The 26,884-nt window shown below is 38.8% G+C and overlaps 1 protein-coding gene across 3 annotated transcripts in view; it reads right to left on the bottom strand.

The window, feature by feature from the left end:
• The window catches only part of LOC117918449 (sterol 3-beta-glucosyltransferase UGT80A2), a 54,129-nt gene extending 28,564 nt beyond the window's left edge, over positions 1 to 25,565 (bottom strand). Inside the window, exons 1-2 of one of the 3 annotated variants that reach the window (XM_034835127.1) lie at positions 25,078 to 25,565; positions 6,900 to 7,090 (exon numbers count right to left, since the gene is read on the bottom strand). In XM_034835127.1, the coding sequence (XP_034691018.1) occupies positions 6,900 to 7,090; positions 25,078 to 25,231 (345 nt within the window). In that variant the 5' untranslated portion in view covers positions 25,232 to 25,565. Of the gene's footprint in view, positions 1 to 6,899; positions 7,091 to 25,077 lie in introns of those variants that run through there. The other 2 variants (XM_034835125.1, XM_034835128.1) reach the window with 2 other exon arrangements.
• Positions 25,566 to 26,884: the final 1,319 nt, after the last annotated feature.

Here is a 26,884-nt window from a genome sequence, read left to right as displayed (position 1 = left end):
AGATCACATGACTGGGAATCTCATGGTTTTTCATGAATATACTCCTTGCCATATCAATTCCTCTGTTCGAATTGCCGATGGAACCCTTTCTAGGGTATTCGGCACAGGTTCAGTTATTATTTCCAAGGATATTACTCTTCACTCCGTGCTCTATGTTCCGAAATTGGATTGCAACCTATTGTCTATAAGTAGACTAACACAGGATCTTAATTGTGTTACTAAATTCCTTCCTCACATGTGTGAATTTCAGGCCTTGAACTCTGGGAAGAGGATTGGCAATGCTGAGGTGCGTGCTGGACTTTACCTTCTGAGAGCTGAGGAAATTCGAAGGCTACCAATGAAGACTGCTTGTGTAGTTTCCAACCCTAGTACCAAGACGGATAGTATTGTTATGTTATGGCACTACCGATTAGGTCACCCAAATTTTTCCTATCTTGAAAAACTATATCCATCATTATTCAATAAAAATTCCAAAAATTTTCAATGCGAAATATGTCAATTGTCCAAACATACTCGCAACTACTATTCCATTCAACCATACAAACCATCTCATCCTTTTTCCTTGATTCACAGTGATGTTTGGGGGGCCTCTAGAATCAACAACATTACAGGTTCTAGATGGTTTGTCACCTTTGTTGATGACCACACTCGAGTGACTTGGGTATTCCTTATGAAGAAGAAATCAGAAGTGAGGGAAATATTTGAAAACTTCAACAACATGGTTCAAACGCAGTTTCAGGCAAAAATTCAAGTCCTTCGGACAGATAATGCTCGAGAATACTATCACAACACTCTTGGGTCATATCTTCTGGAGAATGGCATCGTACATCAAAGCTCGTGCATTGATACTCCACAGCAAAATGGAGTTGCAGAAAGGAAAAATAGACATTTGATGGAGGTTGCACGATCCCTCATGATAGCTTCAAACGTGCCTAAACAATTATGGGGTGAAGCTGTACTCACAGCAACCTACTTGATCAACCGAATGCCTTCTAGGATTCTTCAATTTAAAACCCCGTGTCAAATCCTCCTCGCTGCATATCCATCCGCTCGAATAATCTCGTCTATCCCAATCAAAGTCTTTGGTTGTACTGCTTTCGTTCACATCCATAAGTCCCTACGTAGTAAACTTGATCCGACAGCCACTAAATGCATCTTTCTCGGGTACTCACCAAACCAAAAAGGATACAAGTGCTACTCTCCAACAACCAAGAAATTCTACATTTCCATGGATGTCACTTTCTTCGAAAATCAACCCTTCTACCCCAAAATTGCAATTCAGGGGGAGAACTGGTCCACAGATGAATTCCAATTCTGGGAAACCGAAATCAGCACTACTTCTCCTTTGAGTTCATCACTGCCTCCTCAAACAGATACTACTCTTTCTGTCCCCGAAAACAATTCCTTGGATGTCCCTTCTGTCATACCTGAGTCAACTACACAAGGCAGTAAAGAGGTAATAGTTTATTCTAGAAAAAATTTAAAGGAAAAGCCTGAGAAACCTCCTCAAAAGGAGCCCGAGGACAGCACTTCACCTGAGCAGAACCAAGAATTGGACCAGGATCCAAGCAACCCAAACTCACAACCAGGTAACACAATTTATGATCTAAATTCCAATAATGACCTTGATGATCTTGATCAACCCATTGCTTTAAGGAAAGGTGTAAGATCCTGCACTCAGCATCCAATCAGTAATCATGTGTCCTATGGAAAGCTTTCACAGAATTTCCAAGCGTTCATCACTTCTCTTGAAGATGATCGTATCCCATCCAACATCCAAGAAGCACTTCAACAACCTGAATGGAAGACTGCTGTTCAGGAAGAAATACAAGCATTAGAGAAAAATGGGACATGGGAAATCTCAGAATTACCAGAGGGTAAGAGGCCTGTTGGATGCAAGTGGATATTTACCGTGAAGCACAATCCAGATGGAAGTATAAACAGGTTCAAGGCTCGACTAGTAGCTAAAGGATTTACTCAATCCTATGGCATTGATTATGAAGAGACATTTGCACCAGTAGCAAAGCTCAACTCCATCAGAGTGTTATTGTCAGTTGCAGTAAATTTGGACTGGAATCTGCACCAACTTGATGTCAAAAATGCATTTCTCAACGGAGAACTAGAAGAGGAAGTCTACATGAAGATTCCACCTAGTATGGAAACTCCAAAAAATTCAGGAAAAGTGTGTAAACTGAGAAAGTCCCTATACAGTCTAAAACAGTCACCTAGGGCCTGGTTTGATCGACTGACTAGAGTTGTGAAAAAACATGGGTTCATCCAATGTCAAGCAGATCACACACTGTTTATGAAGCACTCTAAGGAAGGTGAAATGACTTTGTTCATTGTCTATGTTGATGATATTATAATTACCGGAGACGATGAAGAAGGGATAGGGAATCTCAAGAAGCTGCTAGCAAGAGAATTTGAAATCAAAGATCTTGGACAACTCAAATACTTTCTTGGCATGGAAATTGGCAGAACTAAGGAGGGAATTGTGGTCACGCAAAGGAAGTATGTCCTTGATCTACTTCAGGAGACTGGAATGCTAGGTTGTAAGCCAGTGGACACGCCTATGGATCCTATTGGTAAGATTGATAAAGATAATGACAGTCATCCAACTGACAAAGACAGGTACCAGAGGTTAGTAGGAAAGTTGATCTACTTAACTCACACAAGGCCTGATATTGGTTTCGCTGTGAGCATGGTAAGCCGCTACATGAACAATCCCACTGAAAGACACATGAAAGTCGTATACAGAATTTTACAGTACCTTAAAAAGAGCCCGGGTAGAGGACTCTACTTCAAGAAAACCTCAAGTAGGGAAGTTGAGGTATTCACAGATGCTGATTGGGCAGGATCCTTGACAGATCGGAGGTCAACTACTGGGTATTGTTCCTATGTGTGGGGAAACTTGGTGACTTGGAGAAGCAAGAAGCAGTCCGTAGTGGCGAGAAGCAGTGCAGAGGCAGAATTCAGGGCAATGGCTCATGGGATATGTGAAGGAATGTGGCTCCAAAGAATACTCAAGGAACTTGGAATTATATCAAACTCCACTATGACAGTTTTGTGTGATAACAAGGCTACCATAAGTATTACAAAGAATCCAGTTCAACACGACAGAACCAAGCACGTGGAGATAGACCGTCACTTCATCAAGGAGAAACTTGAAGGGGGAACAATCAGACTTATGTATATTCCTTCAAGTCGTCAAACAGCAGACATTCTGACAAAAGCACTTCCAAAGGCCACCTACGAAAACATGAAAAGCAAGTTGGGAATGCTAGACATCTACCACCCAACTTGAGGGGGAGTGTGGAAATATGGGATTATGATTTGTAATTAAGTGCCAAGATTAGAAGGATTGTGTTAGGATACTTTCTATTTTATGGATGAGAGAATCTCTCCTAATTAGTTATTGTTTCCTTAGAGATAGTGATTGTGCATATTATATGGCTTAGATTAGGAATCCCACTTGTATATATATAGGTCCTTTGTATTCAGTTTTGACACAGAAAAAAAGAAGAATATTTTCTTCAATCTTCTAGCAAAAGAGTGTGAGATAAAGGACTTGGGAAATTTAAGATATTTTCTAGGTATGGAGGTACTCATATCAAAGCAAGGTATAGCCATCTCTCAAAGGAAATATGCCCTAGATCTACTTAAAGAGATCGAGAGGACAAGTTGTAAACCTACGAATACACCTATCCACAAATGCAATGGAAGCCCTATGACCCTCATCCACACTTCCTTTGCATGGTCCCCACTACGAAAGCACCCAATTTCTAAGGCCCATCTATCCAACAACAATGGCTTATTCTCAAACCTTGTCAAGCCTCTTACAAGCACCAATTTCACATCAAAGGAGTCTTCAAACTTCAACAAGATGAAATGGCCCCTAACAAGGATAACCTCACCCCTCCTTTCAATTGCCAGTTAAGAAAAGCCCACCTCCTCAAAGCCTTCAAGTCAAGAGAAAAACCAGAGAACTCTCCCCCATCTACCCCCAAACATTGTTGCAGCTTCTCTTCCCTCCTATGAGCCTTCTCAACCCCCTACTGGACCTAATTTGGATCCCCTAAAAACAAATTGCTTCGCCTCCACAGAACCAACCGAACCTTGAATGAATCTACCAACTCCACTACTGTGTCATACCAATTTGAATCTCCTCCCTCATTCCTCCTAATCCGCCTTACACGTAAATCCTTCTTCCTCCAGACAACAAAGCTCTGCACTTTCCAACAAACGCATCAAACTCAAATCACCAAACCTGATCCAACTGGAAAAACCTCTGCCTCACTCCAATATTTTCCCAGCAAATGATCATTGACCTCCTCAATGGAGATTTAAGAAGACTTTGAATCTATGCCAAACCAGCTCTTACCTCCCTTCATACCTTGTTTACATCCATCTTGGTGAGAACCAGATTTTAAGAGACTACCACATTAAAGTTGGTAGAATAAATTACTGAAAACATAATTACTTCATACACCTGTTGATCAAACCCAAGGTATTGGTTTTAAGCAAAAATTCGCCTTGGTGAAAGAAATCAAATAGATTTGCAACAAATCTGAATTGATCTTGTTATTAGTTTTCAGTTTAGAATTGAACTCATATCCTAACAGGTTAAACTTCTAGGAAAGTTAATATTATTGGTAGTTTAACAATGTCCATAACATTGAAAAGGGGAAAGAAACTTTTAAAAAAGTTGAACTTAATAGTATAATCCAACAAAAAGCAAAGTGAAATAAACAGGTTACACATGCTTGTGACGAAGGATATCAGCCTAGTTTACATAATGGGCCCATATCCAAACAACTCAAACTTTTCAAAAAGTTGGTAGCTTAACAAGGTTCAGAACACTGAAAAGAGAAAGAAATTTTGAAAAAAGGTTGGAAAAAAATGGTAAAATCCAACAAAGCAAAGACACATTAGCAGGTTGCATATATTTTTAATGAAATACATGAGTAGGCTCTAACTCTTGAGAAAAATGACACCAATTATGAGTTGTCCACACAAAACCTAATTTATAAATATGAAGTAGTTTTTCAAAAATGGGTTAAGAATTTGGGGGGCACATCCTAGACTTGTTTAACCTAAACCTTGTTATAGAGATTGGCATTTGATCTCTTCTGGAAGAGAATGAGAGCAGGAACTTTGCTATTAGCCATGCATGACCAAATCTGGTTCCTTGCTGATCAGTCATAGCACGGTCCTCCAAAAATGAGAACCTCCAAGTTGGAAGACCAGTGAAGCTCTATGCCAGAGTATCAAAGCCTTTTTTTTTCAAGAAAAATGTTCCTTTTCTTAGTTGCTAGAGAATATTCTCATATGCAAGCATATATCTTGGGTAGTCACAGAAGAAACCCCTACAATGTTGGAGATTAACTAGGATCTTTCCAAGGACAAACAGAGGCAAAGTATCATGGTTGAATGCCACTCTAGCAACACCATAGGCTATTTGGGAAAAAAGGAATTGCAGTCATGGACTGGCACCAGCAGGCAAATATCAAGAAACAAGTTGCAGAAATGCATACAGACTATGGTTTTGGGTGCTTAGCTGGTGATCTAAATGCTAAATGCAGAAATAGGTTTAGGTCTACCCAGGAAAAGAAATGCAGAAAATAAATAGAGAGAAGAATCTAGGTGATCATGCCTTCAATGCTTGAAGCCAAGTAAAGCTCTCTGCCTATCAACAACTAAAACTCTCACATTTTCATTAACCAAACTTCCGTTTCTTGAATTCCAACTTGTTAGTCCACATTGTGATCGTTAACAACATTAAGCAAGTCTTGAAAGGCAAAATAAAAACATTATTAACAGCACCTAACAAAAAGTGGACTGCTGCAGTAAGTCTTATACCAAAGGATTGTGTGGGACTACGAACTTAGAGGCCAAATTGAAGCAAAATCAGAAGATCCTAGCTCTTCACTTAAAACTTTTCCCACGGGAGTAACTTAATTTTTTATGAGGCATCAGAATAAGATGAGAGCACTACATTTGACAAATAACCAAAATCCCTTAAATGGATAAAAAAAATTCCAATAAATGTACCTTGACAAGATGTGTTATATTGTAATTTTCTTTTCTTGTTCACTTGCTCTGCATCATCTCTCTTTGATTAAAGACTTTTATGGGTTTCCCTTATTGTTCATATTTTTAATCAGGAAGCTGCTAGTTCCTTTTGAAGTAGGAAAACCATTATGGAACCCAGGACACTCCTTGGAATGATTTTCTCAAGTTAAACCTTGATAGTTGTCCTTTGGCTGATCTGGACCAGACGGGCATAGGAGGTATTATCAGGTATAATCATTTTAATAGATTGTTCTTACTTAAATGATAAGCAAAAAAAAAAAAATGCAGAAGTAACTAGAGGGTGCACTAGCATTCTTGGACAAGGTCAAGGTGGATTATGTGATTCAAACAGAAGTTTTGGCTCTCATCAAAGTTTTAAGAGAACCTTCAGCGGCTATTGGGGTTAAACAATCTGACAAAAGAGGGAGGTTTGATGGTGGTGGGAAGGGTGAGACCAAAAAGGTAGAACTAAGAAAATGCCAAATTTTTGTGCCATATTGCACAGTAAGTCAAGGGACCTATAAGAGCATTGTGCCAGGAAGCTTAGTTCTTGGCTAAAGATATATATAGGAGTAATAAATTTAGTTAGTCATGATTCCACTCCTGATTATTTACCTATATATTGTCCTTACTTCTTACTGGTATTTTTAGTTAGTAAATTACTTAAAAATAAAAATCAAACCTCATGAAATAGAGGCATTCTATTTGGTTAATCATGATTCCTCCCCTGGTTGTTTAGCTATACCTCATTCTTACTTGATGGTGGAAGCTAAAGTCTTGTACATAAGGAAAAAGGAAGATCAAGAATGGTATAAATGATGATATACCTTCTGCTGGACAGGAATTCTATCATCAAGAATTTGTGCTGCGTCTTCAGCACATAGATTACCATGTCTGTTGTGCCTCTCAGTTTTTGATCTCTCCAACTTAAGCTGACCCCAAGTTGGCTCTAATTTGTCATCTTTTGACATCTTTGATGTCAAAGTGTTGACTCTAGGAAAATTTTGTTCACCAATTCCTGGATCAAAAAAAAAAGGAAAACAGGAATAATCATAAATGTAAGTCCATCAAAACAGAACTGAGGTAAATAGGGTAACATACCCAAAAGCCAATTCCAGTTGGGGGTCATGACAACCAGATTAGAAAAGATACTAATGCTATAACAATGGAATTGGTAAGTAGAAAGAAGGTAATGAATCTTGTAAATCAAAAACAGGGAAAAAAAATAATTCCAAAATTTACGTCACAAAATTGACAGTGAAATTACAATTTTTTCATTATCAACAAAGTATAAGTAATATTCCAATCATCAGAAAACAATCTTTTTTTTTTTTTTTTTTTTGATAGATAAAAAAGATGTATATAAAGAAAAGAGGAGTCATCAGAAAACGATCTTGATAACTGTTAAATAATTTAGAAGCAAAAACAATTCTTTCCTGCAGTAGCTTATGTCTGCATAACAATCAAGTTGTAACCACTTTGGCTGCCTCTTCTTGAATCTTGAACCAATATGATGCTTGTTTTCAACAAGGATCCATCATGCTTCTATTATTCTAAATGAAGTTAAAAAGGTATTTATAAACCTATAACAGTAAAATAAAAGGAAATAAATAAAAAATATTCCCACAATTTCTCCTACATTCCTTCCCACAATCTCTCCAACAATATTTCCTATAATCTAGACATAATTAAGGAATTAATGCCTTATTTAATATCCTTATATTGGGAAGCAACAATTAAGAGAAAGATTTTGATTTAAAGAGTCTTTTAGACGTAATTAAGGTTTTGAGATTTCAGAGCTCTAGGATAGTAATCTCCTTACATGATGACAAAAGTTTTTCGTCAACTTTGCTAATGAACATAGGCTCTAGGCTGAACTAGGAATGTCAAAAGGGCAAGTTCCATACAAGTCACCCTATCCTAACCTTGTCCTGATATAAAATATATATCATCCCCAAACCAAACCTGTAGGGGGCAGGCCAAGCAGAGACCTAATTTTATTAGCATCCCCATCCCACCTTTGATTTTATTTTTATTTTTTTGATAAGTAAAAAGGAAGAATATTAATCGTATTTTATTCATGCAGAATCACCTCCATATACACATTTTTCACTAAACCAAAGCTAAAGAATAAAGGACAAGATATTTGCAACTACATTCCCAATCCAAGACACCAAAGCTAAATGCGTATATGGAGGTCATGCAGAATCACCTCCATATACACATTTTTCACCAAACCAAATCTAAAGAATAAAGGACAAGATATTTGCAACTACATTCCCAATCCAAGACACCTTGATGCTTTAGGTTTAGCCTTTACCACCATTCCAATGATGTCCTAGTCTAGCATGCTTTACCCCTAAATTACCAAAGATTTCATCAATAGAATTGATGCTGCCAACACAATTGAAGTTTTGGTAGATGTACATTATCAATGTAAAGGAGTACCATACAGATATGGGACCATAAAAAAACACATCTTGGCCAAGCATACTATGCCGCAAAGTTGCATAAGACCTCCATTAGATATGCTAATCCTGGTTTATCCCATGATTAAGATGTCCAAGAATACCGTCAAATATGAGGCAAAGAAAACATCAAAGAAGATGGCAAAGAAGACACCAAAAAAATGAAATAATGCAGGGCTAAGGTTCTCCTGTTACTGGTAAGAGGTGGAAAGGGGAATGGTGAGATTTGGTGAAAAAATATGCATATACAAGACATTTTTAAGGGAATTTAGAAAATTCTTAAAGCTAAATATGTCACTGGGATATAAACGGGGCAGGGCAAGCAGGTGTAAAAAATCCCATTCCACCCGAAATCTGGCCTGGACATTTAAATACCTTTCCAAGACTACCATAACCCAAAATTGGCTTTTCCATACCCATCCAAATAGGGGCAGATCACATCAGGTTACCTTACAAACCTGACCCACTACCATCCTTGAGATGAATCACCTCACTCATTGTCTGTTTTGTGTGATGTCTATTTTTGTTTTCTGACTTTCTTCTCCTTAGTCATTGTTCCTTACACAATAAACTAGTAAAAAAGAGAAGTTAAGAGTTTGCAAAAGTTCTAAGTTCAGAATTTTGATAGAAAAAAGAATATATATATATATATATATATATATCTCAGTTTGTGGCATGCAAAAATGTGTCCATTATTGAATTAACAGAACTTGTCTAAAGCGCTTAAAAGAGAGAGAGAGAATCTCAACTAGCATAGATGACTAATGAAGATGAAGAGAGGAATGCACTTATGGGAAAGCACACAAAGCAATTTTATTGTGCTTAGGTGAGGAGGTATTTTGTAAGGTTGCAGAGGATATAACAGTCAAGTTATGATTGAAGTTAGAAAATTTGTACATTGTAAAGTATCTTACAGATAACTTGTATTTAAAGAAGCAATTGTTAACTCTCCATGTATGAAGGGACAAATCATAATTTGATGGGTTCCCTATCTAAATCTTGCAAAAACTTTGTAGATACCATGATGTATGATCAAAAGAAATTAATATATATATATATATATATATATATATAGATAGATGGATAGGGAGAAAGTTTAGTTGCTAAAGGGAGAATAGGAAAGAAAGACCATGATTGAAGAGGTCAATCTAGATCTAAGTTGTCATGCTTAGGTAATGAGAAAATTCAAATGGTCGAAAGTAAGATACACCGGCCATATGATTGAGGCTAGAAAGTTTATGCATACAGTAGTATTTGAAGGAGTCATTATTTTCCAAATGCAGGAATGTGCATCCATGAACAAAGTTTTCAAAGATGTTTTTCAAGCATGCCTTGAAGCACTAAAAAAAAAAAAAGGAAAAAAAAATGAGAGTCCAAAAAGGCATACACCTTTCACAGTGAGGTGTGGCAGAGGTGTGCTTTGGCTACACCTTTTACTCATCGAGGAATGAGGCATACGCTTTGTGGGTCTTTGTAGATGAAGTGGCCACATATTAAAAATAAATAAATAAATAAAAATAAAATAAAATAAAAAATTAAAGAACATTTTAACCCAAAAATCCCATGGAAAGAGAAAAATAAGAATAGAGAAAAAAACTTGAAGAAAAGTCCTAACCCTTACTTTAGCTCTGTGAACCCATACCTCACAAGATTTCATAAGAGAGGATGGTTGCTAGCAAATAGATGTTTTCTTTATAAAGACACAAAGGAGTCACTTTACTTAGTGTAGCTTAGTTGTTCCCTTCCAGATGAGAAAGACTCTTTTAAGTTGGCATGGATCTTTTGTAAGAAGAAATCATAAAAAGTTATGAAGAGTCACTCCTTCATACCTTTTATGGACAAGTTGGGGGGAAGAAATCGAAGACCAATCGAAAAATAAGGAGCAGCCTCTTTAAAAGTTGAAATATTCATTCCTAAGGAATCTTTTTTTATAGGTTAGGTTGTACACAAAAGAAGGTTCAGTGCCTTTTTCATTTTGTAGATTCATTAGGATATGAGGGAAGATTAGTTTTTTGTGTCCTCTTTTTTGGCATTGTCGTTTGGTGCTCGTTGTATGTCTTATGTACTTTAATGTATTGCCTTTTTGTTGTTTTTATGATTTATTATTTTTTTTTTTTTGATAAGTAAGCAAGGATTTCATTAAAAAGGCTAAACGCCACAAAGCATACAGGAAGTATACAAGCTGGCTACAGCCCAAAAAAGAAAAGGACCAGAAAGAACTACCTCCCCTCAAGTGGAAGCTATCCACTCCAAAAAAACCTATAAGGGAGAAAGACTCCTCATCTAAATACACTTTGGCCCAATTCCACAGGTTACAAACAAAAGAATTCTTTAATCTCTGAATATTCAACTCACCCCCCCTAAAAGCTAATCTATTCCTCTCCTTCCAAACCGTCCAAAAAATACACAACGGAATGGATTTCCAAATCTTTTTCCTTTTCTTCCCTACAAATGAGCCCCTCCAGGAGATAAGAGTCTCCTTTACAGTTTCTGGTAGGACCCACTTGATATCTATCAACCCAAAAATAATATCCCAAAGGACTCTAGTCACTATACAGTGTAAAAGAATATGATTTACATTCTCTTCTTCACAGCCACACAAAAAACAACAATTTGGTAGTTGCACCCCTCTAATCTGAAGTCTATCCAGAGTGAGCACCTTCTCCCAAGTGGCCTCCCAAGCAAAAAAACAGACTTTAGTTGGCACCCTATCCACCCATATTTTCTTTGCGGGAAACACTGTGGCATTAGGTTTATCCAACAGCCTATAAGCACTTGGGAGAAAAAACAGACTTTTGTTTCTATGATTTATTATTGCTTATGAAGGAAAAAAATCTTTTAAAAATTTTGTTTGACAATTTTTCATACTAAATTTTTAAATTACTAAAGTTATTAATAAATTATCAGAACATATATTTATAATTGTTTATCTAATTAACTTTCTTATGAGAATATTTTTTCATAAAATGTAACAACTTATTTTTACTAAAACTTCAAATATTTTGGTTGATTGCTATTTTCATTAAATCATGTATCTAATTTGACAACTTTACGATTTTTGCAATTTCTTTTAAGACCACAGATAATATTGTTTAGGATTAAGTTTGTTATGTTTTAGTTTTATTAATATTTTTTTTGATAGATAAACACAAATATATTAAAGGGCAAAGGCCACCAAGCATACAGGGAGTATACAAATCAGCCTAAAACAAGAGCACAAAAAACAAGCACCCTTACCCACCCTTAAGTGGCCGCTAGCCACTCCAAAAAGCCTAAGAGTGAAGAGGACTCCTCTCCAATATACACCCTAGCCCAACTCCACAAGGTACATACAAAAGAATTTTTGAGTTTCTGTATATCTAACACCCCTCCCTTAAATGCTAATCTATTCCTCTCCTTCCATACCATCCAAAAAATACACAACGGGATAGAATTCCAAATTTTTTTCCTTTTTTTCCCCACAAAGGATCCCCTCCAACTGAATAACGCCTCTTTCACTAACTCTGGGAACACCCACTGAACCCCAACAAGGGCAAAGACGATTTCCCATAGGGCCCTTTATTAATATTATATTTTTTAAATTCAAAATAATAAATGATTAGGAAGTTTTTTCTCTTTGAATTTTTTGTTCCTATTTTCTAGGGATTTAGTTTAACCTAGATTCTATTTGATTTTACGTTTTTCTCTATAAATGTACTGGTTGCTCATTCCAATAAATCAAAGAGAGACCTATTCCATTTATTTTCTAGCCTTTGTTTACCTGGTATAAGAGCAGTACCTCTAGTCCTCAGGTTTAATGACTAAAATGGCCATGGGAGGGACAAGCATATTGCATGGGAGGAGAGAATGGTTCTCTCCAAATTACAGACCACAAGTTGAACAGAACAAACTATCAGCAATAGTCTCAATCGATCATATTAGTTGTGGAGAGGAAGACTCGGAGACTTGATTGGAGCCACTAAACCACTGAAGGAGGATGATCTTGCTTTTCAAGAATGGGATGCAGAAAATTTAATAGTAATTGCATGGTTGATTAATTCTATGGAGATTGAAATTAACCGAACATACTTTTGTACCAACTGCAAAGGATGTTTGGGATGCTATAAAAATGACCTACTCAAATTGGGCAAATTCCACACAAGTATTTGAGATCATATCAAAGCCATGAGATACAAAACAAGGTAGCCAATCCCTGACTCAATGCCATAATGCATTGAAGAACTTATGGCAAAAGCTTGATTTATTTTATGAGGCCGATTAGGGGTGTGTAGAGTGTAGTGTGAAGCAAAAAAAAAAAATGATTGAAAAGGACAGAGTGTTTGAGTTTCTCACTAGTTTCAATAAAGACCTCGATGAATTAAGAGGGAGAATTCTTGGGAAGGAACCATTACCTTAAACTCAAGAAACATTTGCAAACTCTAGACAAGAAGAAAGTATAAGAAAAGCGATGATGAGAAGGCAGAGACTCAACCACAACATTCTTGAACACCAGAGATTCAGTTTTGACATCAAGGGGCTATGAGAACTCAGGTCATGGAAGTGGAGATCAAAAAACAACCAGAAAAGGAGAAAGAATCCGGTGTGACCATTGTCATAAGCCTCGCTACACCAAGGAGACCTATTGGAAGCTAGATGGTAAGCCACCAAACTGGAAACCAAGTGGACCAACTGTTGCAAGAGGTTTCCAAGCAACAGTAGATGATCATGTTGCCACCAAATCCAATAGTATTGTAAGGAGAATTCACTCAACAAGGAACAAATTAAAGAGCAGCTAGATAACCTGTATAAGCTCCTAAATCAGTCCCAACCTCAAGTCACAACCAATGGACATTCTTCCTCATGCACTCCAGCCCAAACAAGTACATTTGTTACTATTCATGCTGGCAAAAATAAATGCAAGCCGTAGATCATTGATTCAGGCTCTTCGGATCATGACCTATAGTCCACATTCCTTTATTTCTTATCCTCCATGTCCCAATAACTACAAGCTAAAGATAATCAAAGGATCATTTTCCATTATTGCTAGAAAAGGTTCAATAAAAATTCTCAAGAAACTTGACTCTTCCTTCAATTCTCCATGTTTCGAATTCGTCTTGTAACCTTCTGTTAATTAGCAAACTAACAAAAGATCAAAAATGTGTTGCTAAATTCTCTCCATCTTGCTGTGAGTTTTAGGAACCACTTTCAAGGAGGACGATTCGCAATGCTGGAGAACATGAGGGGTGGGTTATACAAAGAACCCAAGTATAACCAAGGTCTAGTTTCTAGTTGTAAATCTACTTTTGTCTCTAGTGATCAAGAAATAATATTATGGCATCATAGGTTAGGTCATCCTAGTTTTCCTTATTTGAAAAACTTTTTTCCATTGTGTTATTCATAAATAAAAATCCATGTTTTTTCGAAGTATGCCAACTTGCCAAAGACAACTGTGCAACTTTTCCTGCTCAACCCAATAAATCTTCAAAGTCATTTTCTATGATTCATAGTGACAATTGGGGCCTTCTAGAGTAACAAACATCTCTAATAAAAAATGATTTTAAACATTTATAGATGACCATATACCAGTATGTTAGGTTTATTTGTTGAAGGAAAAATCTGAAACTTGCCAAATGTTCCAAAACTTCCATTCCATGGTCCAAAATAAGTTCCAAATGCAAATTCAGGTTCTAAGAATGGATAATGGTAGAGAATACTTCCATTCTATCTTTGGGAGAATACCTAACCAAAGAAGGGATAATTCACCAAAGTTCATGTGTGGACACTCCATAACAAAATGGGGTTTCTAAAAAGGAAAAATAGGCATTTACTGGAGATTGCAAAGGCCATCCTTACTACCTCTTACTTGATAAATAGAATGTCATCTAGGATCTTAAACTACCAAACTCCAATTCCGAGCCTCATGAAATCCTATCCTCATTTCAAGTTTGTCAACTCTCTACCCCTTCAAATCTTTGGTTGTATAGCATTTGTTCATAAGCTTGAACCTCAAGCCATTAAATGTATCTGTCTTAGTTATTCACATCCTCAAAAGGGGTACAGATGCTAATGTACAATCACAAAAAGATTCTTTTTATAAAAAGAAGTACAAGAAGAAGGATGAGAAATCCTCCCACCAAAGACAACTAAAAAACAGGAAAATACACAAAAACAAAAGAACTCCCACTAAGGGCCAATCCCTATGGAGAACACACCGCTATCCAATCCAACTGAATCACATTAAGGGGAGTCCCCTTAAATGCCTTGGAACAGAAAGCCCAAAGGGAAGCAAGGAAAACAATAGAGTCCCAAAGGACCTCTGAATTCCTTGCTTTATCCTCGAAAATCCTTACATTTCTTTCCCACCACACAACCCGAATTAGAGCTATGCTCGCAGCTTGCCACAAAACTACCCCTCTCTTAGAATTACCGAAGCCTTGAAATTTGATGGACATCATATCATATATGCTCCTTGGGGAAACCCAATCCATCTTAGCTAACTGAAATAGCCTATGCCACAACCCAATCGTCAAGGAACAATGAAGAAAAAGGTGATCTGCTGATTCCCCGTGCCTCATGCACAGGATATAAATATCAGGACTAAGGGCTTTGTAGGGTCTTCTCACTTGCAACATGTCATTAGTATTCACCTTCTTGTGTGCCACTAACCAGACAAAGGACTTCACTTTGAAAGGAACTTGAGACTTCCACACGAACTTTGAAGGAAAGTTCTGAGGGGATCCAGAAGATTGAGATAATGCTAGAAAAAAGGATTTGACTGAAAAAAGCCCTGAAGAGGATAATGGCCATAATCTAGCATATGGGACCGAAGGAGAGAGATACAAATCATCAAGAGAGCGCATGAGGCCTTCTAAGTCCTCAATCTCAGAATCTGACAGGTTACGGCAGAAATTCAAATTCCACAAGAAAGGCCGAGATGGACCAAGAACTGAAGAAATAGAAATGTTTTTATCCACGACTACTCTAAATAGTCTTAGATATTGGGTTCCCAAAGGTTGGTCCCCCCGCCACAAATCTTCCCAGAACCGAATTCTTTCCCCGTTTCCTACCACATACCGAGTAATCAAAGAAAACCCCTGAAAGACTTGAGCAATAGCCTTCCAAAGACAGCGATGTGACCATCTGACTAGAGTGTTAGCATCCCAACCATTAGAGTGTGAACCATAAATGCTTAAAATGACCTGATGCCAAAGACCTGAACCCTCTCTAGGATACCTCCATAACCATTTTCCTAGAAGAGCGAGATTCCTCCAAGAAATATTCCCCAAACCCAAACCCCCTATTGTATTCGGTTTGCACACCACATCCCACCTCACTAAATGATCCCTTTTGCCTTCCCCAACCCCTGACCATAAAAAATCCCTTTGCAACCTCTCGATTTTTGCAGCCACTGAAGCGGGAATTTTGAATAAGGAAAGGAAGTAGCTTGGCAAATGGGTAAGACAAGATTGGATAAGAGTTATCCTCCCCCCGAAGGATAAGTAGGCCTTTTGCCACCCATCTAATCTACTTGAGATTCTCTCAATCACTGGATCCCAAAAGCCACACGCCTTAGGGTTCCCGCCCAAAGGGAGACCCAGATATAGAATAGGCCATCCAGACGCCTTACAATCAAGCATCTCAGCCAATCTTGAAAGATGAACCTGATCAAGATTGATGCCATAAATACTACTCTTGTTAAGATTGACCTTGAGCCCAGAAATGTGCCCAAACACTAACAAAAGACTCTTCAGGGTCTGCAACTCTTCCTCTCTTGAGTTAGAAAAGAATATGGTGTCATCAGCAAATTGCAAATGGGACACCCTAGTTCTATTCCTACCCACCCTGAAACCCTCCATCAAATTTCTTTCCTCAGCTCTCATAAGCATCCTACTCAGTACATCTGCGACTAAAGTAAACAAAAAAGGGGATAAAGGGTCGCCTTGTCTCAATCCTCTTGAAGCCTTAACCCACCCTTTAGCACTACCATTCACCAAGATTGCATAAGATACCGAAGATAAACATCCACTCATCCATTTCCTCCATCTAGGACTGAACCCCTTCTTTTCTAACACGTGATCCAAAAAATCCCACTTCACGTGATCGTATGCCTTTTCGAAGTCTATTTTGAATACGACACCTTCCTCCCTTGACCTTCTTCTCTCATCCACTATCTCATTCGTTGTAAGAACCGCGTCCAATATTTGTCTCCCTTGAACAAAAGCGCCTCGAGTATAGTGGATGGTCTCATGTAAAACCCCTCTTAGCCGCCCTGAGAGCACTTTGGCTATTATCTTGTAGAGACTAGTGATCAAACTAATGGGTCTAAAGTCTGATATTCTCTTTGACAAACTCTTTTTGGGTATTAGAACAATGAAAGAGGCATTAGTGCTTTGATTGATAATTCCGCTCCTATGAAATTCAGCGAACACTCTCACCAAATCCTCCTTAATCACATCCCAACACTCTTGGAATACGGCAATAGTAAAGCCATCTGGCCCCGGAGCCTTGTCCCTATCCAACTGAAAAATGGCCTTATAAATCTCTTCTTCAATGAAAGGGGAGTCTAACCTTAGCGCACTCTCTTCCGAAATAGGGGACCAATCTAATCCTTCAACACCCCAAGACTCTCCTGTAGGATTTGTGTAAAGCTTTTCAAAGTAATGTAAGATCTCCTCTGTGATACTCTCGGCATTCTTCAACACTAAGCCCCTCTCATCCTCCAACTCCTTGATGTATTTCCTATTCCGCCTGCCATTAGCCACTTTATGATAAAACTTAAAATTGCAATCCCCTTCCTTGACCCATTTCACTTTGGCTTTTTGGCTCCAATGAATTTCCTCCCTCAATATTAATTCCTCTAGCTCCCCTTTTCTTGAGGCTCTTTGGCTTAACAAATCAGGATTGAGACCCCCTTCCTGTTCAATGGCATCAAAGTTAGCTAAATCATTGAGAATACTTTTTTTCTTTTCTTTAAGCTCTCCAAAAGAAAACTTATTCCACTCCTTCAATTTAGCTTTAACATATTGAAGTCTCCTCATGAACTTATGACCTTCCCATCCGTTTCCTTGAAACCCACTCCACCAATCTTTAAAGTTCTCCTTGAATTTAGTGTGTTGTAACCACATATTCTCAAACCTAAAAGGTGTTGGCCCCCACATAAACGGGTTGGTATCCATAACAATTGGCCAGTGATCCGATGTCCTTATGATTAAAGCTTCTTGAAGGCCTTGGGGAAAGAGCAGTCCCCACTCATTTGAGTAGAGAAAACGGTCCAATCTCTTACACACGGGAGACTCTTGCATATTCGACCACGTGAATGAAGCATTCCGAAGAGGCCGGTCAAGCAACTCACATTCTCTAATAAAACTATCAAAGTCCCGCATGCTTGGAGTTAGGCTAGAACCCCCCATTTTTTCTGAGCTTCTCCTAATGACATTAAAATCACCGCCCACACACCAAAGCGGGTAAGTTAATCCATATATGTCAAAAAGTTCAACCCAAAAATCCTTCCTAAGTGAGGGACTATTTGGACCATAAACAGCAGAAATCCAAAGAGGACCACATTCGTCCAAAGCGAACTTGACTGAGACCGAGAAAGATCCTATTACCACCTCCTCTCTACACAGCTTTTTTGAATCCCAGATGATCAAAATCCCACCTGATGCCCCAGACGTCGGAAGAGCAACCCAATCCTTATTTCTGATCGTCCAGACACTACCCACAAACCTTCTATCACACTTCTCCTTCTTTGTTTCCTGAATCATCACAACATCCGGATTCTCTGACCTGAGAAAATCTTTAACCATCCTACGCTTATTCCTTGATCCCAAACCCCTCACGTTCCAACTAATGATTTTCATGGGAAAACACAAAGACCCTAACCTTCCGAGCCAAAACCAACAAGTCTCAATAGCCTGTGGGGCCTCTATTCTTCCTCCTAGAATACACCTTAATGTCAAGAGAGCATAATACCTCTCGCACTTTGGCCATTTTCTCGGGGGACAGACCATCAATAAGGAAATCACCCGAATCCTCCTTATGCGACCTGACAATAGATTCCTTAGGGGTACAGCACTCGGTCATCTGGTTAGATAAAGCACACTGGTTCTCCTCCTCAACACGATCAGGGATGTCACCAGGTTTTAAACAGTCAACACCACCTTTTTCATAAAAAAATTTTGAGATGACTTGATTTTCCGTAGGAGACTGAGGAAGAGGGACTAAATTGGGAAGAAGTGGACTAGAGGGATTCATCAAAGGAGAATCCGGACTACAGAAAGGAAGAGAAGGAGACTCGGGTGGCTGAGAAGAAGAGGGCTGACATACCTCCAAGATTTTGGCTCCCGGAATTTCGCAAATCCCCTCAAAGATTGGTCCTTTACCTCTAGTTATTGAATTAGAAGGTGAAACCATGTCTGAATAGCCACGAGGATCAAGCCCCACTCGTCCCGTTAGCCCTCGTTTGACTTCCACGCAGCTCGCCGAGGTGTCCTCCTTCAAAATACCAGTCAGAGGACATCTGGAGAGAGGATTCACTCTGATTCCTAGCTCCATCTAAAAGCCCGTCCCAGACTCCTCTTCCATGTTGCGGTCTTCACTTGACGACGACGATCCCCGTGTGAAAATAGGCTCACTGCGACACCCATCTCCCTGTCGTCGATCGGCACTTGGAGGGAAGAGGTTAGACCACGTCTTCTTTGAGATTGCCGTCTCTTCCTCCTGCGTTGCATCTCTCGTGTGAACCGCGGGGGCTTTCCCCTTCCTCGCTTCAATTTCTTCCCTTCGCGACGAGACTTCCATACCAGAGGGCTTCATTCCTCCTAAGTTTTGGCCCAACCCCAACGGGCCTTTACACTTACAGCCCACGGTGTTGTCTGACGATGGCCTAGGGTTGGGAAGGGACTGGGCCTTTAGCTCAACGGCCCGACCTTCTTCTCCAAAGAAAGCCTCGGCGCCAGCCCTTGCATCATCTGGACTGAACTTCGCAATCGCCTTTGTAGAAGAAGCATCTCACTGGGGAGAAAGGGACGATGTCGATGCAGACTAGTGGGCTTGAGGAGCTTCTGGGCCATCTTGAAGCCCACTAAGCCTCATCCCTCTTTGGGCCCTAACCTTGTGGGCTTTAGAGGAGGACTCTTTCTCAGGCCCAATATAATCAACTGGGCCCGATCTGCTCCATCCTCCTCCTATCTCCCCTTTGTCTGCCAAACGCATCCTTGATTGCCGATGACGTGCCCAGGGAAGACCCCTATTTCTGTAGCACTCGATGTCCCTAACATTGCCTCGTAGCCCTTCTGCAACTTTTGGCAACTGAGAGACGCAACCACCCACTCTCGCTCACTCGTTCCTGCTACGGTTTATTTCAGACGTGACAGCGTCGGCGTCGTCGTCTTCTCCGATGACTGAAACTGCTACTGTATAGGACCATTCTCCATCTTCCACCTCAATCAACGCTGGTAACACGACGTTTGGAAGCATCTCCACCCACAGCTTCACCCTCGTCAAGTCCACCAACTTCAAAGTTTCCTTTGCCACCTTTGTTACCCTCCCCCATTTCTTCAAAATGAAATTCAACTGGACTTCATCCCACAAATGGAAAGGGAGACCTTTCAGTACTAGCCAGCCCCTCCTGAACTTTCCTTGAACCACCATATTTTCCTTAGGCGACCATTTCCTTAGCAGAATCGTCCTTCCTTTCACTAAAATTCTTCCCTGATCGTGAACCCTTTCCGCTCTCCTTGTTGAACTCACAAAGAAGCATCCTTTAAAAACGGAAATGAGATTAATGGACACCATTCCTTTCATCCCCATCATCCTCGCAATGGCTCTTCCTTCGTGAGTCCAGTCTTGGACTTTTTCTTGGCTTTCACATATTACAGCTCTGGCCCATTTTCCAGCTGACCACGTATCTCCAGTCCTCAAACCAGCCTCTGCCACCACTTCTACATATGACCGTCCTCCTCTGAAAGTGTCCCCATTCATCCGAATATCACCATTCTTCTCCTTCAAAGCTCCTCCATCTCGTTCAGAATACTCTTGCACTGATAGGATTGCCTTCCTAAGATCTTCCCATCCTTTCCCTTTGACGCCCTCGGGGACGACAAGAAAAAGAGGTTTCCTTTTTGTAACAAATTCTGTAATTTTCATGAACCGCCCTCTGTTATTAAAGCATATCTCCATCAAGAGGGTCTTAGTCTTGCCCCTGATCTTTCGTACAAAACCCCTGGAAGCCTCCACCTCCACAACTTTCTTCAAATGCTCCATCAGCCAATCCAACTCCTCCATGTCAAATCCTATTGAAACTACGAAACCTCGGCTCCTCTCTGTTGCCGATACCCAAGTTCCACCATTCAAACCTTCAAACTCTACCTGAAAAGACTTTTTCTCCACAATAATCCTTTCAACTTTGCACTTCATTCTCCTTTCCATCCGAAGCTCACTTTGATAGATAGAAGAGAGTAAGATTGATAAAAGGGGAGAAATAAAAAGCACTGACCTTAGGAAATGGAGGAACTGCAGGGTTGGAATTGGAGGGTTCAGAGCATTCAGATTAGGGTTTTGATCTCAGATTGTTGAACCCATAGAATTCATATAATCACAAAAAGATTCTTGGTGTCCAAAGATGTTACATTCTTTGAGTCCCAACCTTATTTCTCAAGCACTTCTCTTCAAGGGGAGACACAACAAGTGAAGATTGTTTCTAGGAATTATCATTGCTCAATCCTACTTTGATCCCTTCTCTTTCTTCTCCTTGTGTCATAGCCAACCCTATTATGTCATCACAAATCAAGAAAATTTAGAAGAAAGGGTTGTTCAAAGGCTAAATCAACTAGTGCTTTGTTTTTATTCAAGGAGATCCAATCCTCAAAGTGGACAGCACCTCATGTCTCCTCATGGTAAGACTTTGAATCTAAAGTGGCAAACCAAAATATTTCAGGTAATCTCAATTTCATTCCCATCTTGGCTTCATCTATTAAAAACGACCTTACAAACTTAGATTTGCCCATTGCCCTTAGGAAAGGAGTCAAGTCATGTACACTTCATCCCATCTCTCAATTTGTGTCCTATGAAAAACTTTCGTCTTCCTTCCATACTGTTACTACTAATATCTCTAATGTAGAAATCACAAGGTTCTTCAGGAGGAAATGAGTGCAGTGGAGAAGAATGACACTTGGGAGTTGATGAGTTTGCCTAAAAGGAAGAGCACAATGGGCTATCAATGGGTATTCACTATAAAGTAGAATTTAGATGGCACAATTGAGCGATACAAGGAGAGACTAGTGGCGAAGGGATTTACTCAAGCATATGGAGTGGATTATCATGAGACCTTTGCTCTTATTGTAGAACTCAATAATAAAAGGGTTCTCCTATCTCTTGCAGAAAATTTAGGTTGGCCATGCTTTTTTGAATGGAAAATTGGATGAAAAGGTGTCCATGGACCTACCACCAGGGTTTGAGGAAATGGGAAGTTCTAACAGGGTGTGTAGACTCAAAAGGTTGCTCTCTATGCTTTGAAACAAACACCAAGAGCATGGTTTGATAGATTTGGGAAAGAAATCAAGAGCCACGATTTCACCCAAGCCCAAGTAGATCATACATTATTCTTCAAACATTCATAGGATGGTAAGATCACTATCTTCGTAGTTTGTGTTGATGATATCATACTTATAGGAGACAATATAGGTGAGATGGAAAGCTTAAAGGGAATTCTTGCAAAAGAATTTGAGATCAAGGAGCAAACGAGGAATTTTGGTCTCACAAAGGAAACACACCCTCGACCTCTTGAAGGAAATTGGGATGTTAGGGTGTAAACCAATAGAAATACCCATTTAGCTAAACTACAAATTTAGACGTAATGAAAGAGGTACACCCATGGATAAGGGTAAGTACCAAAGGCTAGTTGGTAAGCTTATCTATTTGGCACATACTAGACTCAACTTAGCTTTCATTGTAAGTATGGTAAGCCAGTACATGCATGCACCATGTGAGGAACATTTAGAGGCAATGAATAGAATATGGAGGTACGTGAAGATGACTCTAGGAAAGGGATTGTTTTTTGGAAGAGAATATAGAAGAAGATTGAAGCTTTCATTGATGCTAATTGGACTAGGTCAGTAGAAAGTAAGAGGTCCACCTCGGGATATTGCACATTTGTTTGGGGAAATTTGGTGACATGGTGAATTAAAAAACCAAGTGTAGTTGCTAGAAGTAGCACTAAGGCCAAGTTTAGGTCTATGGCTCGGGGGACTTGTGAAATGATTGGTTTAAGCTACTGTTAAAGGGTTGAGGATGCCCTCACAGAGTCTTATGAAACTCTATTGTGACAACAAAGCTGCCATAAGTATAGTTCACAACTTATTCCATTACGATAAACCAAAGTATGTGGAAATTGATCATCATTTCATCAAAGAGAAGATTGAAGAAGAGCTAATATGCATCACCTACATTCCTACAAAGCAACAGACTGTAGGCATCTTAACAAAAGGCCTGCCGAGACAAAACTTTAAGGATTTCACATTCAAGTTGGGATTGCTAGACATTTTTTTCCCCAACTTGAGGGGGAGTGTAGTGAATGTTATTTAGGATTAAGTTTATTATGTTTTAGTTTTACTAATGTTCCATTTTTTAAATTCAAAATAGTAGGTTGGAGGACAAAGAAGGCTAATGGGGCGACTGGAGTAGGGGTTTGGAAGGAGATCTTGAAGGAAACTGATTGGTGTTGGGATAATATGGTGCTCATTGCTGGGAATGGCACCAAAATCAGATTCTGGACTGATGTTTGGTGCGTTGGTACAGCGTTGTCCCAAAGCTTCCCTCATCTCTTTGTCATGGCTGTACATAGGAATGCTAGGGTGGAGGAGATGTGGGACCAGAATTTCGGTCAAGAAGGTTAAAATCTAAGATTTTTTAGGGATTTTAATGATTGGGAGTTGGATATGGTAGGGGATGTCTTGAGGGGTCACAGGCCTTCTTTGGAGGAAGACTCGGTTTCTTGGAAGGGAGGAAGAAACGGTCAGTTTAGAGTCAAGAAAGCGTACAACTTGTTGGCCAACCCCATTGACACCGTTTTTCCGAAAAGTTGCATTTGGGTGGATAGAGTTCCAACCAAAGTTGCGTTCTTTGCTTGGGAGGCTACATGGGGGAAGGTGCTTACTCTTTACAGGCTCCAGAAAAGAGGGTGGCAGCTCCCTAATTGTTGTTTTTTGTGTGGTTGTGAAGAAGAATCTATAAATCATATTCTTATATAGTGGTCAGGGTCCTGTGGGATATCGTCCTTGGGTTATTAGCTGGAGAGACCCCTCTGTGGGGAAAAAAAGGAAAAAGATATGGAAATCCATCCTGTTGTGCATTTTTTGGACAGTTTGGAATGAGAGGAATAGATTAACCTTTAAGGGGGGTGTGTTAGATATTCAGAAACTCAAGAACTTTTTTGTTTGTAATTTATGGAGTTAGGCTAGACTATATATTGGAGAGGAGTTTCTCTCCCTTTTAGGCTTTTTGGAATGGTTAGCATCCACTTAAAGGGTGGTGAGGTTTTTTTGGTTAGAAAACCTTGACTATTGGAGTTCTAGTATAAAGAGCACCAGAAAGTATTTATAAGCCCACATTGTAAGGCTATATACATGTTTAATATAAAGCTAATAATACTCTATATAATGGTAAAATACATCAAAGCATTCAAACAAATATCTACACATACAAACATGTATATGTAAGTATCTAAGCCCATATCCAATGAACCGACAAAGGCTTATAATTTCATTCTATGAGCTCTCTTCTTCAAACCATTTTGAATAGGCAACTTAAAATGTGCACAGAGAGAACATCAAACTTTAATCATGCAATTATGATTAGGCAATGTTGCATCTTTTTTTAAAGAATTTTGTATATAGGTGTAACACTTGGGCACCCTCCCCTTGACAGCTCAATTGCTTCCCACATTGAGAAGTTAAGGATGAGTGATTGGGCTTATAAGCACTTGGGCACCCTCCCCTTAACTGCCGGTTTTCAAGGGTGAGTTCTACCCTATATGTGCATAATAAGGTATCAGAGCAGGCACCACACAGGGAGGACCTAGTCATGGAAGGGCAGGAGGGAGGGCCGTTACCTAGCCGTGTGCCTATGTGTGCGTAACAATAGGGTTCATTCCTTTATTAATCTGTAGATGCAAGTTTTGGAATCCAAATATGGGATAGTTCATGTTTACTTTTGCCTGGATTCACAAAGAAAGTGAAATTTTCAAGTGAACTATGCAATATACAATAATTTGGAAATGTCAAGTTTAATACGATGCTTAATGTGAACTCAACCACAGAAAATTCAAAATAAAAAAAATGAGAATTCCTTGTCCTTTTTCTTTCTTTAGCCTTCAAGGCATCCAAGCAAAGCACAACTAGGAAATGGAGAAAAGGTTAAAAGAGCTTCAGGATTCAATTGCGATGCCAGAATTGGAGGAAAGAGAAAAGTTGCTATATCGTTTCCATTTATCTTAATACTTCTCTCGGGAAACAAACATGGAATTCATTGAAACACAAATTGCAGAGTAAAATGAACCAACCTGAAGAGTCACTGCCTCCATTGTTCACTCCCTCTCTGCTATCCGATGCTCTATCGTCACTACCACTTCCACCAACCAACTCCGGTTCAAATTCGGTCTGAACTTCGCCGGAAGTAGCAGAGGAACTAGTTTGATTCTTCGGCGACTCCGCCATCTCCGGCAGCACCCTCTCAACCACCGATGAATCCGGCGAATCCGCCTCTTCGAGAATCTGGTGCCGTTCCCGATCCAGATCTACAGAAACTTCTAGAGAGACGGACCACGTTCAGGGCAGTGAATGAACGAACAACAGAACACAAGAGAGACCGCAAGCTGATGGTATTATCGTAAAACGATCCGCCGACTAACCTGACGTATAATTACCAAAAACCCCAACGAAGAGTACCTGGTCATTCATTACCGGCGAGTACAGTTCATTCTCTCTACTTGAGAGAGTATTAGTAATTCCCTGAATCAATTTCACGGAGGCAGATAACTGCAAGCAGTTTTATTCGAAACCCCAACGCACTCTATAACTTTTTCTTGCCCTTTTCTCTTGCTTTCGTCAGCCGTCCACGCTTACTTTTTTCTTTTCTTTTCTTTTCCTTTCCAATACTCCAACCAAACACAAAATATCCCATGCCATGTGTACTTCCTATTCAAAATTTTAGTAAATAAATAATCATTCATTCTAGTAAATTCGAGAGAATTTATATTTGAATTTTATCCCTTCCCAATAAAATAGGAAAAATAAATATTAAATAAAAAGAGTTAGCGTACATATAAATTCTCCTCAAAATAGAGGTTTCAAATTCTCATCATATTCTCCTTGAAATTCCAATCATATTGTCCTTCAATGAAAACTTTATATTAAGTGACAAAACAAGCCCAAAATTATGCGGTGTGGAGTTCACATCTGGTTTACTATAAGTGCAAAAGTTGTTGTCACTTGTCACCTTACAAATCCTTTGCTGGAATTCTCCTTATTTCTCTTGTGAAGGACTTTCCCGTGTGTGCGCCATGTGATGTGTGGCTAGCCTATACAAAGCAAAAAAAAAAAAATGACCACTTTTGTTTGGTTGAAACTTGGAAGAAAAATGACACATTTTCTTCCTTAGCTATTAATGCCTATTGCCTACTTGGATAAGAAACATGCGTGAATTATCACATCCATGCCCTTTTATTAGGTTGGATATGACATGCTCCCTTTTTCCCATTTTTCTTTTTCTTTTTTTTTTTATAAAGGTATTTATCTAATTAGAATTTATGTGAGAGGTAGAAAATGGAGATATTTGATAATTTTGTATATTTAATTTTATTTTGAAAAATAAAAAATTAAGGTATGATAGAAAAGGTGTGAAAGTCAAAGAGAATTATTTTCATTAAAACTTTATACTATAAGATTATGTTTAGTTCTCAGAAAGTACTAAAAAAAGAAAAAAAAACAATTTTTTCATATTTAGTTGTATTATAGAAAATAATATATAAATAAAATCAATTAAAATTTTATATATTTTTAAATTATTTAATTTTTATATTAGAAAGTGAAAATAAGTTAAATAAGTTTGAAGTAACATATAAAAATAATTTATAGATTTTAATTCCATTTTAATTTTCCTTCGTTTTCTCTTTACTTCCATTTTTTCTTTCTATTTTATTTCCTTCACATTTTCCCTTACATTTTTCGAAAACCAAACATAAAATAAAAGAAAATTTTCCAGAAAAAACATTCACATGCTCCTAGGCTATATTTGGTTCTCAGAAAAACGTGAAGGAAATAAAATAAAGAGAAAAAATAGAAGGAAATAAATGAAGAAAAATATATAAA

The sequence above is a fragment of the Vitis riparia genome, chromosome 7 (assembly GCF_004353265.1).
Source record: "Vitis riparia cultivar Riparia Gloire de Montpellier isolate 1030 chromosome 7, EGFV_Vit.rip_1.0, whole genome shotgun sequence".
Lineage (NCBI taxonomy): Eukaryota > Viridiplantae > Streptophyta > Magnoliopsida > Vitales > Vitaceae > Vitis > Vitis riparia.
This window is presented reverse-complemented; position numbering and strand designations above follow the sequence as displayed.